This window comes from Cherax quadricarinatus, chromosome 48 (assembly GCF_038502225.1).
Source record: "Cherax quadricarinatus isolate ZL_2023a chromosome 48, ASM3850222v1, whole genome shotgun sequence".
Classification (NCBI taxonomy): domain Eukaryota; kingdom Metazoa; phylum Arthropoda; class Malacostraca; order Decapoda; family Parastacidae; genus Cherax; species Cherax quadricarinatus.
In genome coordinates, this window is record NC_091339.1 from 18,365,431 (window position 1) to 18,382,228 (window position 16,798).

At 38.1% G+C, this 16,798-nt stretch overlaps 1 protein-coding gene across 4 annotated transcripts in view; it reads right to left on the minus strand.

Moving 5' to 3' along the window:
• Window positions 1-16,798, minus strand: part of mino (glycerol-3-phosphate acyltransferase mino) — a 163,811-nt gene that overhangs the window by 62,009 nt on the left and 85,004 nt on the right. For 3 of the 4 annotated variants that reach the window (XM_070094933.1, XM_070094932.1, XM_070094934.1), the window contains 2 exons: window positions 8,923-9,084; window positions 4,608-4,789 (listed from right to left, as the gene is read on the minus strand). In XM_070094933.1, coding sequence (XP_069951034.1) covers window positions 4,608-4,789; window positions 8,923-9,084 — 344 coding nt within the window. Of the gene's footprint in view, window positions 1-4,607; window positions 4,790-8,922; window positions 9,085-10,658; window positions 10,698-16,798 lie in introns of those variants that run through there. The other variant, XM_070094935.1, reaches the window with a different exon arrangement.

A 16,798-nucleotide genomic window follows, 5' to 3' on the forward strand; every position in this document is an offset into this window, starting at 1 on the left:
CAGAGTAGGGGAGTTAGTAGATGGGGAGATGGAGGTATTGGGTAGATGGCGAGAATATTTTGAGGAACTTTTAAATGTTAAGGAAGAAACAGAGGCAGTAATTTCATGCACTGGTCAGGGAGCTATACCATCTTTTAGGAGTGAAGAAGAGCAGAATGTAAGTGTGGGGGAGGTACGTGAGGCATTACGTAAAATGAAAGGGGGTAAAGCAGCTGGAATTGATGGGATCATGACAGAAATGTTAAAAGCAGGGGGGGATATAGTGTTGGAGTGGTTGGTACTTTTGTTTAATAAATGTATGAAAGAGGGGAAGGTACCTAGGGATTGGCAGAGAGCATGTATAGTCCCTTTATATAAAGGGAAAGGGGACAAAAGAGACTGTAAAAATTATAGAGGAATAAGCTTACTGAGTATACCAGGAAAAGTGTACGGTAGGGTTATAATTGAAAGAATTAGAGGTAAGACAGAATGTAGGATTGCGGATGAGCAAGGAGGTTTTAGAGTGGGTAGGGGATGTGTAGATCAGGTGTTTACATTGAAGCATATATGTGAACAGTATTTAGATAAAGATAGGGAAGTTTTTATTGCATTTATGGATTTAGAAAAGGCATATGATAGAGTGGATAGAGGAGCAATGTGGCAGATGTTGCAAGTATATGGAATAGGTGGTAAGTTATTAAATGCTGTAAAGAGTTTTTATGAGGATAGTGAGGCTCAGGTTAGGGCGTGTAGAAGAGAGGGAGACTACTTCCCGGTAAAAGTAGGTCTTAGACAGGGATGTGTAATGTCACCATGGTTGTTTAATATATTTATAGATGGGGTTGTAAAGGAAGTAAATGCTAGGGTGTTTGGGAGAGGGGTGGGATTAAATTATGGGGAATCAAATTCAAAATGGGAATTGACACAGTTACTTTTTGCTGATGATACTGTGCTTATGGGAGATTCTAAAGAAAAATTGCAAAGGTTAGTGGATGAGTTTGGGAATGTGTGTAAAGGTAGAAAGTTGAAAGTGAACATAGAAAAGAGTAAGGTGATGAGGGTGTCAAATGATTTGGATAAAGAAAAATTGGATATCAAATTGGGGAGGAGGAGTATGGAAGAAGTGAATGTTTTCAGATACTTGGGAGTTGACGTGTCGGCGGATGGATTTATGAAGGATGAGGTTAATCATAGAATTGATGAGGGAAAAAAGGTGAGTGGTGCGTTGAGGTATATGTGGAGTCAAAAAACGTTATCTATGGAGGCAAAGAAGGGTATGTATGAAAGTATAGTAGTACCAACACTCTTATATGGGTGTGAAGCTTGGGTGGTAAATGCAGCAGCGAGGAGACGGTTGGAGGCAGTGGAGATGTCCTGTTTAAGGGCAATGTGTGGTGTAAATATTATGCAGAAAATTCGGAGTGTGGAAATTAGGAGAAGGTGTGGAGTTAATAAAAGTATTAGTCAGAGGGCAGAGGAGGGGTTGTTGAGGTGGTTTGGTCATTTAGAGAGAATGGATCAAAGTAGAATGACATGGAAAGCATATAAATCTATAGGGGAAGGAAGGCGGGGTAGGGGTCGTCCTCGAAAGGGTTGGAGAGAGGGGGTAAAGGAGGTTTTGTGGGTAAGGGGCTTGGACTTCCAGCAAGCGTGCATGAGCGTGTTAGATAGGAGTGAATGGAGACGAATGGTACTTGGGACCTGACGATCTGTTGGAGTGTGAGCAGGGTAATATTTAGTGAAGGGATTCAGGGAAACCGGTTATTTTCATATAGTCGGACTTGAGTCCTGGAAATGGGAAGTACAATGCCTGCACTTTAAAGGAGGGGTTTGGGATATTGGCAGTTTGGAGGGATATGTTGTGTATCTTTATATGTGTATGCTTCTAGACTGTTGTATTCTGAGCACCTCTGCAAAAAGTGATAATGTGCGAGTGTGGTGAAAGTGTTGAATGATGATGAAAGTATTTTCTTTTTGGGGATTTTCTTTCTTTTTTGGGTCACCCTGCCTCGGTGGGAGACGGCCGACTTGTTGAAAAAAAAAAAATATATATATATATATATATATATATATACATATATATATATATATATATATATACATATATATATATACATATATATATATATATCCTAGGTAGTAGGTTGGTAGACAGCAACCGCCCAGGGAGGTACTACCGTCCTGCCAAGTGAGTGTAAAACGTAAGCCTGTAATTGTTTTACACGATGGTAGGATTGCTGGTGTTTTTTTCTGTCTCATAAACATGCAAGGTTTCAGGTACGTCTTGCTACTTCTGCTTACACTTAGGTCACACTACACATACATGTACAAGCATATGTATACACACCCCTCTGGGTTTTCTTCTATTTTCTTACTAGCTCTTGTTCTTGTTTATTTCCTCTTATCTCCATGGGGAAGTGGAACAGAATTCTTCCTCCGTAAGCTATGCGTGTTGTAAGAGGCGACTAAAATGCCAGGAGCAAGGGGCTAGTAACCCCTTCTCCTGTATATATTACTAAATATGAAAGGAGAAACTTTTGTTTTTCCTTTTGGGCCACCCCACCTCGGTGGGATACGGCTGGTGTGTTGAAAGAAAGAATATATATATATATATATATTTTTTTTTAACAAGTCGGCCGTCTCTCTATAACGATGTCATTTCTCTCCTTTTCCCTGGGAGAATGCTGTTCCTCTCATGAGAAAGAGGAATAGTAAATAAAATGATAAACTGCATAAGAAAAAAGAATATAAATACTGTATTGCATTCACAGATCAAAAGTAGGCAAAAAAATAATGAAGAGAATCAAGTTTTGAGGGGCTTATGAGTGATGTTAGAAAATTTTATATTCAAGCATCACAGCAGTTTTACTTTCACAACCATAAGGAAAGTGATAGGGTGGATAACTAAAACCTTCAAAATGAGAGATGCCATGTCAATGATGAGTCACATGTTCTCTCTAGACTGGAATACTGTCGTACACTAACAGCCCCTTTGAAGGCAAGCAAAATCAAAGATCTGGAGAATGTACAGAAAATATTTACTGTCTGCATAAATTTAATCTAGTCCTTTAATTACTGGGAATTCCTGAAGTCCCTTGAATTAAATATACTACCTGGAATGTAGGCAAGAAAATTTCATCATAATCCTTGGCTATCCTCATGAAGAGGGACTTGCCAAAATCCCTGTAACAAGTCTAAGGAATAGAAAACTTTATCATCACCTATACCACATAATAAGTCATCAATTGTTGTGCAATATCACGTAAATAAATCAGCACTTATTTGCACATTTAGTTGCTTCAAAAATTTTTATGTATTCATGTAAATTTAACTGCACAGATGATTAGACTCAGAGTTGCTCTGCCTGACTCTGCTTCATATTACATGATGGTGTATCATATATGACTTACTTTAACTGTATCTACAATATGTTTCTACTGCACATTTATTATTCATGTCCTGTGCAAGTTCTGGATTTTAACAGATGTGACTTATGTACACCAAGTTACCCCTTGCCTGTTAAGTACTTTTTACCCTTTGTATATCAATTGATCTTCCCTGATTCCAACTATGATTCACTAAGATTTATTATGCTATGATTTACGAGTATTATGTGTTTTTCTTGTACAACATTCTTTTTTCAATGTATAGAATCAATGCCCGATATTCATCTTTGAAGTGTCAGCCAGTCCGTTTATACTATATGAATGAGCTTTATATGCCTGCATGACGAGGATGTCCTGTAAGTAGAATAATCCAAGCAGTCAATGGTATGAATGTAGTATGTTAGATGTTATCATGTCATGGCTTAGAAAGGTAAAGGTCTCTGTTGCTGACCTTTAGTTTCAAACCCTGGCTTGCCTGCAGGGCATGGGCAGTCAACATGTAAATGCCAAGCTGAAAGGATACACTGTCAGAAGACATGACCTTCCTAGCTAATAAATACCATGCAGAGCAACTATGTATATTTCTCCAAAATGCACTCATGTTTCAAACCCCAAACCCACAAACACTAGTAGGCCTAGTTAGGGACAGGGCCACAGACCCTCCAGAATTACAGAATTATCTATAGGTAAACTACAGATGGAATATGAGATTAGAATATCATCTTCTTTCTTTGAACAAACCAGCCGTATCCCACCAAGGCAGGGTGGCCCAAAAAAAAAAAAAAAAAAGTTTCTCTTTTCAAATTTAGTAATTTATACAGGAGAAGGGGTTACTAGCCCCTTGCTCCCGGCATTTTAGTCGTCTCTTACAACACGCATGGCTTACGGAGGAAGAATTCTGTTCCACTTCCCCATGGAGATAAGAGGAAATAAACAAGAACAAGAATTAGAAAGAAAATAGCAGAAAAACCCAGAGGGGTGTGTATATATATGCTTGTACATGTATGTGTAGTGTGACCTAAGCGTAAGTAGAAGTAGCAAGATGTACCTGAAATCTTGTATGTTCATGAGACAAAAAAAGACACCAGCAATCCTACCATCATGTAAAACAATTACAGGCTTTTGTTTTACACTCACTTGGCAGGACGGTAGTACCTCCCTGAGCGGTTGCTGTCTACCAACCTACTACCTAGAAGATTAGAATATGTAATGAAAAATTTCAAAGGCACAGTGTTTTCTTACCTTATCAATGTACTGGATATAGCAGCCTTCATATCATTAAGCAATTTGTGAGCTCTCTTAGTGTGTTTGGCTATCAGAGATGAATAAGCCTTCTGGTCATCTGTTGCTAGTCCATTATTTTCCATCTCCTCTGTCACCACTTGCTCCATTGCTGAAGTTACCCGTTCATCACGAATGATCATCTATTGATAAAAATCATATGTGAATGTGCAGCATATTAAAAATTTTAACTTTAGTATTTTTTAACATATTAGAGAAAATTACAGTAAATTTATGCAATATCAACCTTTCTTTTTTTTTAACACTTTGGCATTTTCCACCAAGGAAGGATAACCCGAAAAATAAAAAACACTTTCACCATCATAAATTCAAATGACTGTCTTGCCAGAGGTGTGCAATATTACATTTCAGATCCCCCTCCAAACTGCAAAATATCTCCACCCCTTTTTCAGAGTGAAGGCGCTGTACCTCCCACCTCTAGGACTAAGATTGGCTAACAGGTTTCCCAGAATCCCTTCACAAATGTTACCTTGCTCCACAGCTTGTCAAGTCCCAAAAACCATTTACCTCTACTCATTCCTATCTAACATGATTAGACACACATGATGGACATCTAAGCCTCTTTCACACAAACCTTCTTTTACCCCCTCCCTCCAACCTGTCCCACTGCAGCATCAGAGAAGCAGAAGGGAAAGGGGAATAGGGAAAGATTAGATAGGAAAGAGATAAGGTGGTGAGGTACAATCTTGAGTAACTGGCTGTTGTTGTGCAACCTGCCCTCTTGAAGACAACATCGATTTTTACATACGGATTTAATCAAATTTCTCAATCAGCAGTACATTATTTTAGTTTTGCCTGTCTTCTATAAGCAACATTTAATAAATTAAAACATAACATAATGCCAATAAATGTAAATAAATATAAAGGTAATAGAATCCTGCAGTCCTAGCACAAAACACTCACCAAGTGGAAAATCTGACCCAAATAGCCACAGTTTCATTCCAGTGTCACAATTGTAGGTGCCCTGTGGCCTGGTGGATAAAGCTCTTGCTTCACACAATGAGTGTCTGGGTTTGATTCCCAGTGCGGGTAGAAACATTCAGCGTGTTTCTTTACACCAGTTGTCTATGTTTCCCATCAGTAAACTGGGTACCTGGGTGTTAGTCAGCTGGTGTGGGTCACATCCTGGGACAAAACTGACCTAATTTGCCTGAAATGCTCTGCATAACCAGCAGCTTTCTATATAGTAGTACAGTGGTACCTCGAGTTTCGAACAGCTCCCAACTCGAACAATTACATAAGTGTATTTTTGTAAGTGCTTTTGTAGGTGTACTTTTGGGAGTCTGAAACGGACTAATCTAATTTACATTATTCCTTATGGGAACAAATTCATTCGGTATCGGCACTCGAACAGCCTTCTGGAACAAATTATGTTCGTAACTCAAGGTACCACTGTGTGTCATTGATGTCAGCTAGACCTGTATACCTTGAACATGTACTTGTAGAAACAAAGATATTATTATTATTATTATTATCACACTGGCCGATTCCCACCAAGGCAGGGTGGCCCGAAAAAGAAAAACTTTCACCATCATTCACTCCATCACTGTCTTGCCAGAAGGGTGCTTTACACTACAGTGTATTATATAGTATTATTATTATTACATTATTATTAACATTCTTAGCCAGTGATTTACTGATGTTGATTATGAGGTGGGCTGTGTTTTATCAAATTCAATAGTCTGGTCCCACCAAATACATGTAGATATTATACAAGAAATGAAACGATACTAAATACGTAACCCTTGGTTATGTTCTCTGGAGACAAACTTAAATATTACTATAGCCTCTAAGCATTTTCTTCTCTGTCTTCCTCTTATATAACTAACTTGGCATTTTTTTCAAGCCATGACTTGGGTGTGTATATCACAGTGGGTTGTATATGCTCTTTCTGTGTTGTGTGTACAAGGTAATGCATATTGCTACACCCACAAGGAATGGTTAGCAGCTGAATAGTTTCCTGATGATGTCCTAAGAGTTTCAGTAGTCCTACTATGTAACCCCAATGCTGATTAACATACTGTGTGAGATGGTGGTGGCAGTTACCTGTCAGAAAGATGATCCTTTTATCAGGATTGCTATGTTATGTGGTGTAAGAATTAAAGCTTTGTATCACTCCTCTGCATCTCCTGATGAGATGTTGGGGGATACCTGTGATATACATGTGCTATATACCTTCGACCCATTTTTAATTTTTCTACCCTTGTAGCCCAGCCTGAGGCCTTATTGTGTTCTCTAAATTATAGGTCATCTAACATTATTATTTCCATTTTTTGACATGTTTCTTTCGTTCAATGAGGTGGTACTCCTGTCTTTTGTATCCAGCGCTTCCTTTGAGTTGATTCTTTCCATTTCTGAGCAGCTGGAATGTGTTAGTATTGAACCTCAATTCTGTATATATTTGTGAGCAATGCTTACATTCTTCATGGAACTCTTGACTGCAAATTCTGTGTACCTTAATAAGTAAACCATATGGATACCTGTTTACCTTTTTTTTTTTGTGGTGCAAATACAGTATGTAGTAATATATATATTAGGTCAACTTTGTGGTAGGTCTGTTAACCTTGAATTTAACTTTTAAGAAATATTTGTCTTTATGTCCTTGACACAACAACAGTGTGTATTTAATAACTTTCTGGCATTCCTGGCATAAAGATGCAGTTTCATAGGAAGAGGGAGCTGCTATTGCCGGAAAGCAGACATCACCAGAAAGCTGAACACCATATTTTTCCATTTATAAATGTATATAAATGCCAGACAACAAGCTTACACTAACTTATATTAAGTTAGTAATAGAATTAGGCATTAAAAACACAATAAAAAGTAAAATACATGCACAGTATATTCATTACTTACCTTAAAATATTTGTAGTCTTATTAATGTAAGGCTAGAGGTGAGTAGTACTTATTTGTAGGAAGTCAGGTGTAGGTAGCCCTGGGTCCCCGTCCCAAACTTAATATATGATATTTAAAGCAGCCCAGAGAGATAAAATACACATACAGTACACTCATTATTTACCTTAAAATGTGTAGTCTTAATGTTGAATGAGAGGTGAGTAGTATTTATTTGTAGGAAGTCAGTGTAGGTAGCCGGCAGGTGTAGCCCACCTGGGCTATACCTACTGGCTACCTACACTGCAGCCCAGAGCCATATTGTTACGATTTACATACCTTGTTCACTGAATATAATCATTTCTAACAACTACCTTTAGATGCCATCATAAACAAAGGCAGAAGTAATGAATGATTCATGCCGAGAATTGTAAACAAAAGAGGGAGTGACTAGGCCAAATGCAGATTCATACACGTTTTCTTTGGTGCTGGACCAGAGAAAACGCAATGTTTTTCCCTCCGCCCAGCATATAAACACAGCATGTTTATATGCTATGTAACGTGTTTTTTATGTAATTTTGAAGAAAATATCACAGATGGATTACTGAAAATGTCTATATTAATGTAAAATAAGACATTTAATGTGCCCAAGTGATTATTATTAGTATTACGTAATGTTTTTCCTCCCCTCGGCAACCACACCTCCATTGCATATAAACATAGCATGTTTATATGCTATGGAACAAGTTTCTTATATAATTTTGAAGAAAATATCATAGATGGATTAATGAAAATGTCTATATTGATGTAAAATAAGACATTTAATGTGCCTAAGTGATTATTATTACGTGCTATTAATATTAGTATAGTGTTAAGACTAGAGGGACACTCTTAGTACCTGCATGCCAGCACAATAACTTTAAAACACTTGAACTTTTGGAAAGTTTCCAGACATAATAGAGATGTGCTCATGAAAAATGTAAACAAACCGGGTGGAGTGCACCGTATCACAAAGACAGATTGCCATATAGCGAGTTTTGGTCATAATTTGAAATCGCCGTAGCGGAATGTTGTAAGGCGAAACGCCCTAAAGCGGGACCCTACTGTATAGTGAAAATATGTAATATCAATGAAAAGACAAGAGAAGAATTGATTACTATATCATATTTGTAAGTATTGTAATTTATATTTATGACTACAGTATATTATGTCAGCTTACCAGATAACAAGGCAAAAGCATAAGAGCTTTACTTTACAAATGACTTGTGTAGTGATTTAATTCACGACTTTATCGACAGCTCGTCACACTGTATGTCCAATAACCAATTACAGTACTTGATTCATGCATAAATTTCACCATCTCCACTCTACAATAATGGTATGTCATAGGTTTCCACAGCTAGTCTATCGAAAGTCATCTTACCTTGTTTGGTATATTCGGATAATTGAATCTGGTACGAAGGTTCAAACAGTGGAAGACATAGCAGCATTTTCGAGTTAGATAGTACCGGTCAGAGTTGCTAGTAGATACATGAAGAAGATTTTGAAGACCCAGGTTGGTGGTGGTTTCATCAATAAGACCATTCTGAGAGCAGAGTTTCAGATACTGTTAACACCAATATTTTAAGGTTACTGTACATAAACAAATCCTGCAATGTCACTGCCAGATAGATAAGGTAAAAAAAAGTGTAAACAATTATTACAAGTATGGTAAAAGATTTATAATATTCCTTCACATAAAAGCTTTGAAAACACAAGAGAGTCAATAAATAATGTAGCTTTCCTTTAGTTAAAGGACTGAAGCTCAGCTTCAATCCTATAATTAAAACTGGATAAACTAGATTATGGTATAATGAATAGGATGAATGAAGCCCTAGTATAGTATGCTTAATGGGTAATATTTTAGTGAAAAACTGTAGCAATGTTGGTTAGTTGTATTGAGAACAGCAAGCAGTTATCTACATTACAACGGGAGAAAAAAGAAATATACAGAAGATTGAGCCTCCATCATTTCAGGCAATGAAAGACCCACATGGGTTTAGCACTTCACATAAATATAATTATAATTATGGGTGAAAAAAATGTTGAAATGGGCACAGATGATTGAATGTGTGGAATCAGCATTTATGATATACAGAATCCAGTGTGACCATTGGAAGTCATGGGTGTTGACATCTATGAGGATAAACTTTATCCATTATACAGTGCACAATATATTAATGTCTTCAACCAGCAGAGAAGGCATAGGTAAGGGCAAAGTAAAGGTACAGGTACAAAGGTAAAGTTCAAGGTAAAAGTAGATTTGGATTATTATTATATTTATGGGAAGCACTAAATCTGTAGGGGTTATACAGTGCCTAGGAAACACTGGACAACACCCAAAATGCTTCTGAGACCAGAGTAGCAATTTCCAACTAATTTTAGGTCACTGATAATGAATATCATGGTTAAAATTGTTTGTTAGCTCTACTTTTCAACATACATCTACGTGTTACAACAGGTTCCAGCAGGCTTGCGGCAGTATGTTTCTTACCACACTCACAGTCTCACTGCCCTTCATTACTGTTCCTGCAGTCATAGAAGGTGGTTGAGATGTGCAAGTTTATATTCTGAAGTGTATGGTACGTGGTTTTCTTAGTCAAACACTTTTTAAACTTATAAGTATTTACTGAGCAAGCTACTGATATGCATGTGAGGCATATTATATTAATTTTATTTTCCTACTGAATGATATAAATACTTCTGCTTAGCAATCTTGCTCTGTATTATAATGATAAATTAATGAATAAATTTTCTGTTTATTTTCTAATTGTTTGTTTTCTTCCTTCAGATGCCTAGTACTTGTGTGAATAGGGCAGACACTTGCTACATTTGTGGTGAGGTGACCCTTTGCATCACAGAAGTGCCGTATAACTGCTATGGTTAGAAAGGCATATCACCTATACAGTGGACCCTCGACCAACGATATTAATCCGTTCCTGAGAGCTCATCGTTAATCAAAATTATTGTTAGTCGAGTTAATTTTCCCCATAAGAAATAATGGAAATAAAATTAATCCGTTCCTGACACCCCAAAGTATTGAAAAAAAAAATTTTACATGAAATATTAATTTTAATACACACAAACTGAAGAAGACATGCACAGTTACATGACACTTACCTTTATTGAAGATCTGGTGATCATTGATGGGATGGAAGGAGGGGAGAGTGTTGATGGTGTTAGTGTTTAGAAGGGGAATCCCCTTCCATTAGGACTTGAGGTGGCAAGTCCTTTTCCGGGGTTACTTCCCTTCTTCTTTTAATGCCACTAGGACCAGCTTGAGAGTCGCTGGACCTCTGTCGCACAACATATCTGTCCATAGAGGCCTGTACCTCCCTTTCCTTTATGACATTCCTAAAGTGTTTCACAACATTGTCAGTGTACAGGTTGCCAACACGGCTTGCAGTAGCAATGTCAGGGTGATTTTCATCAAAAAAGGTTTGCACTTTAAGCCACACTGCACACATTTCCTTAATCTTTGAAGTAGGCAACTTCTTCAATTTCTCTATCCCCTCCTCCGAAGCAATTTCCTCAGGTGTGGCCTCTTGCTGTTGAAGATGATCTAGCAGCTCATCAGTGGTTAGTTCTTCATTGTCCTCCTCCACCAACTCTTCCACATCCTCCCCACTAACCTCCAACCCCAAGGACTTCCCCAATGCCACAATGGATTCCTCAACTGGCATAGGATTCCCAGGGTTAGCCTCAAACCCTTTAAAATCCCTTTTGTCTACACATTCTGGCCAAGTTTTTTCCAAGCAGAGTTCAAGGTCCTCTTAGTCACTTCCTCCCAAGCCTTACCTATATGTTTACACAATTGAGGATGCTAAAGTGATCTCTCCAAAACTCTCTTAGAATCAATCGAGTTTCTGAGGTCACTACAAAGCACCTTTCAAACATAGCTTTTGTGTAGTTTCTTGAAGTTTGAAATGACCTGCTGGTCCATGGGCTGCAGGAGAGGAGTGGTATTAGGAGACAAAAACTTCACCTTAATGAAGCTCATGTCCGCAGAAAGTCGCTCTGCCAAGTCTGAAGGATGACCAGGAGCATTGTCTAATACCAGGAGGCACTTAAAATCCAATTTATTTTCCAGGAGGTAATTTTTCACAGTGGGGGCAAATGCATGGTGTAACAAGTCATAGAAAAAATCCCTAGTGACCCATGCCTTACTGTTTGCCCTCCACAGCACACACAAATTAGCCCTGAGGACATTGTTTTTCCTGAACACTTTGGGAGTTTCAGTGATACACCAATAAAGGCTTCACTTTGCAATCACCACTAGCATTGGCACACATCAACAGAATAAGCCTGTCTTTCATATTCTTATGTCCTGGGAGTGCCTTTTCCTCCTGAGTAATAGGTCCTGCTTGGCATTTTCTTCCAAAACAGGCCTGTTTTGTTACAATTAAACACTTGTTCAGGTTTCAGTCCTTCACTCTCTATGTACTCCTTGAATTCCTGCACATATTTTTCAGCCGCTTTGTGGTCCGAACTGGCAGCCTCACCATGCCTTATCACTCTATGTATGCCACTACGATTCTTAAATCTCTCAAACCAACCTTTGCTGGCCTTAAATTCACTCACATCACCACTAGTTGCTGGCATTTTTTTAATTAAATCGTCATGCAACTTCCTAGCCTTTTCACATATGATGCTATCTCCTGCTATCTGTTTTTCGTTTATCCACATCAATAACAGTCTCTCAACATCTTCTATCTCTTGCGATCTCAGTTTCGAAAACATAGTTGCACCTTTGGCAAGAACAGCTTCCTTGATTGCCGTTTTCTTGCCCACAATAGTAGCGATGGTTAATTGGGGTTTTGTGTACAACCTGGCCAGCTCGGAAACATGCACTCCACTTTCATACTTAGCAATGATCTCTTTCTTCATATCCATAGTAATTCTCACCCATTTTGCTGTAGGGTTGGCACTAGAAGCTTTCTTGGGGCCCATGGTGACTTATTTTGCAGGTGTAATCACTACAAACGCTGTGATAATATGAAATGTTCCGATTGTATGTTTGGATGGGACCGCGGTGGCTGGCTGGCTTGTAAACACTGGCACCCACGGGACAAGTGAGGCGCGCTCAGGCCACAAATGGATGCATCTCGAACAGAATGAATAGCATTGGTCAGGTTTTTTAGCGCTAGTCGAGGCAAAATTCTTGTGTTAACCCTTTCAGGGTCCAAGGCCCAAATCTGGAGTCACGCACCAGTGTCCAAGAATTTTCAAAAAAAAAAATTTGTTATTTTTTCTTATGAAATCGTAGAGAATCTTTTTGTGAAGGTAATAAAACAAAAAGTACGAAATTTGGTGGAAAATTGACGAAATTATGCTCTCGCGAATTTTGATGTGTCAGCGATATTTACGAATCGGCGATTTTGCCGACTTTGACTCCCATTTTATGCCAATTACATTATTCCAATCAACCAAATTCTTAGCTATTTCACTAGTATTACTTCTATTCTATCGATTGAGCACAAGAAATCGCCAAGTCAACTGTTTCAACTACAAAATAAAGTGATCGGAAATTGTTAATTTGGCCAATTTAACACAAAGTTCAAAATATTCCAATTTCAAAATAGGGTCCAGAATAAACAATGTAGGCTTTCCTAGCACTAAACTAACATTTCCTCTGTTCATTAGTTATGTTTTGAGGCTTTACAAATAAATTCCATTTTGATTTTTTATTCACATAATGAATTTTTATTCACACCAAAAAATAGAAGATTTACTGTTATTCAATACTGTAATAATTGTATAAATATCATCACCATATTTGTGAATGTATATTAGACCCACCAGCTAATGTGTATTAGACGTGTGAGGTCGTTTGTTTACTCTTGAATATCGGCAAAAATTTAACATTTCCGCTACTTTGAGCTCAGTTTCAAGCCATTTCCAGTGCTAAAACCAATCAAAATCATCTCTATTTCTGTAATATGTCTTCCATTCTATCAAATGAGACCAAGAAATCGCAAATACAACTATAAAAAACATACGAAAAAACACTGCAAAGTTGCTGTTTTAATCGAAAAATCATGATTTAATTTTTTTTCTCTCATTATACACAGTGTGCTGCAGGATCTGTTTTATGTGGTGCACACATACCACATAGATGTATTCTCTCATATCTAGGCCCAAATGTACCACTCACAGTTTATCAGAGTGAGCTGAGCTCATGGCGTAGATCTACGGTTTGGACACTCACCGTAAAGCCGTAGATCTACGGGACGGACCCTGAAAGGGTTAAAATGTATCTATCGCTAGTCGGATTTAACGTTAGACGATGCCAACGTTGGTCGAGGGTCCACTGTATTTTGGAGGCAAGACTGGTGACCAGAATAAGAATTGGGCTCCAAACTTATGCTGCAATAATTGTGCTACTAACCTTCGCCAATAGTTGAACAGGAAGAAAAAAGGAATGCCTTTTGCTGTACCAATGATATGGCAGGAGCCAACAGACCATACCAACAATTGTTATTTCTGCATGGTACCTCCAGTACAAAAGGGCTTGTCAAAGAAAAAATGGGGGTTCATTGAATATCCAAACATTCCATCAGCTATTTGCCCAGTTCAACATGGAGAAAGTCTACCTATTCCTGATGCACCAACTTCGGTATCCTTCAAATCAGATGAAGAAAGTGGTGAGGAGGAAGAAGAGAAGGATGACAGTGTTGGATTACAAAGTGACCGAAATTCTAGGTCACATGTCATAACAAAAGGGGAACTCCATGACCTTGTCAGGAATCTGCAACTACCCAAAAATAAGGCAGAGCTGCTAGGCTCTTGTCTTCAACAGTGGAATCTCATAGCAGCTGATGTGAGATGTGAAGAGGGAGTCTTCAATGGTCCTCAGATTCAAAAGCTTTTTAAAGATGGTGACTTTGTGTTGAAGATGTGCAAGTTTATTTTGATTTAATTTACTAAATAAAAAAAAAGCTTTAGCTTATGTTAGTTGCTTATACTGTAATTTATATGCTTTTTATGATCCCTATAGTATTTTTTTTATTAACTCACTGGCATTTCCTACCAAGGCATGGTAACCTGATAAAGTAGAAACACTTTCATCATCACTCACTCCATCATTGTCTTGCCAGAGGCATGTCTACACTACAGTTAAAAAATTGCAACATATCAACACCCTCCTTCAGAGTGCATGCACTGTACTTCTCATCTCCTTGACTCAAGTCCAGCTAACCGGTTTCCCTGAATCCCTTCATATGTTACTTTGCTCACACTCCAACAGCACACCAAGTCATATAACCCATTCGTCTCCACTCACCCCTATCTAACACGCTCACGCATGCCTGCTGGAAGTTCAAGCCCCTTGCACACACAACCTCCTTTACCCCCTCCCTCCAACCTTTCCTAGGACAGCCCCTACTCCATCTTCCTTCCACTACAGATTTATATGCCCTACAAGTCATTCTATTTTGTTCCATCCTCTCTAAATGTCCAAACCACCTCAACAACCCTTCCTCTGCCCTCTGGATAATACTTTTTGAAACTCCCACATCTCCTCCTAACCTCCAAACTACGGGATTCTCTGCATTATATTCACACCGCACATTGCCCTCAGACATGATATCTCCACTGTCTCCAGCCTTCTCCTTGTAGCAACATTCACCATGTTTCACACCCATCTAAAAGTATTGGTACCGCTATACTCTCATAAATTCCCCTCTTTGCTTCCATAGATAGCATTCTTTGTCTCCAGAGACTCCTCAGTGTGCTCCACTCACCTTTTTCCCCCCTCATCAATTATATGATTCACCTCATCTTACATAGACTCGTCTACTGACAAGTCCACTCCCAAATACGTATCTGAATACATTCACTTCCTCCATACTACCTCTCCAATCTGATATCCAATCTTTCATTACCTAAATTTTTTGTTAACCTTATCACCTTGCTCTTTCCTACATCCACTTTTAATATCCTTCCTTTACATTCCCTTCCAAACTTGTTCACCAACCTCTGCAACTTCTCTTCAAAATCTCCCAAAAGTACAGTGTAATCAGCAAAATGAAACTGTGACAACTCCCACTTTGTGTTAGATTCTTATCTCCTAATCTCATACCTCTTGCTAACACCCAAGCATTCACTTCTCTTACAACCATGGTAACATCTCACATCCCTTTCTAAGGCCTGCTTTTACTGGGAAAGAATCTCCCTCTCTCTCCTACATATCCTAACCTGAGCTTCACTATCCTTGTACAAACTCTTAACTGCTTTCAGTAACCTACCACCTATTCCACACATTTGCAACATCTGCCATACTGCTCTCCTATCCACCCTATCATATGCCTTTTCCAAATCCATAAATGCAACAAAAACCCCTTTACCCTTATCTAAATACTGTTTACTTATATGCTGTACTATAAACACTTGGTCTACTCACATACCCCCCCCCCACCCTTCCTAAAGCCTCCTCGTTCATCTGCAATTCTGCTCTCCATCTTACTCTTAATTCTTTCAGTAACAACTCTACCATACACTTTACTAGGTATACTCAACAGGCTTATTCCCTTATAATTTTTACTCTCTTTTGTCCCGTTTGCCTTCATACAAAGGAACTATTCATGCTCTCTGTAGATCCCTAGGTACCTTCCCCTCTTCTGTACATTTATTAAATAAAAACAAACCATCCCAAAACTATATTTCCTCCTGCTTTTAACATTTCTCCTTATAGTACTTATATGGAAATCAGGGAACTGAAAAAAATCAAGGTAAGATTCTTCCAATCATCCTTTCAATAAAGTGCCACCCATATACCTAAAATTACAAACTGGAGATTCTGTGAGTATGAATTCCAGTGTATAGCCATCATCTATTTCAGTACCCAAGGGAATCTATGTGGCAAGTACTCCTGTAGTATTAATATGTTAAGGACACTATTAAAATGAGGCTGCATGCACATGAACTTGAATATTTCAGTGATGAATAAGGACAGTTCCAGTAAGACATGAAGCTTGCACTTCATTCATCTGCGTGCTATAAAATAACTAACAATGTGTATATGTCTTCGAAAAAAAAAGGTTAAAAGCTATTTATTGACTCATCTTGTATAAGCTGAAAAAAGGAAAACTTTAATCTGCATGCAACATTTTGATAAATTAAATAAGCTACAGTAATACAAAAAACTGCATTGTATCATCAAAATTATATGTATCTGATATGCAAATAAATTTTTTTTTTGCACATTATGAAGATTTAAAAACTGAAGTAATTGATACACTATACATCATGTCTGATACAGC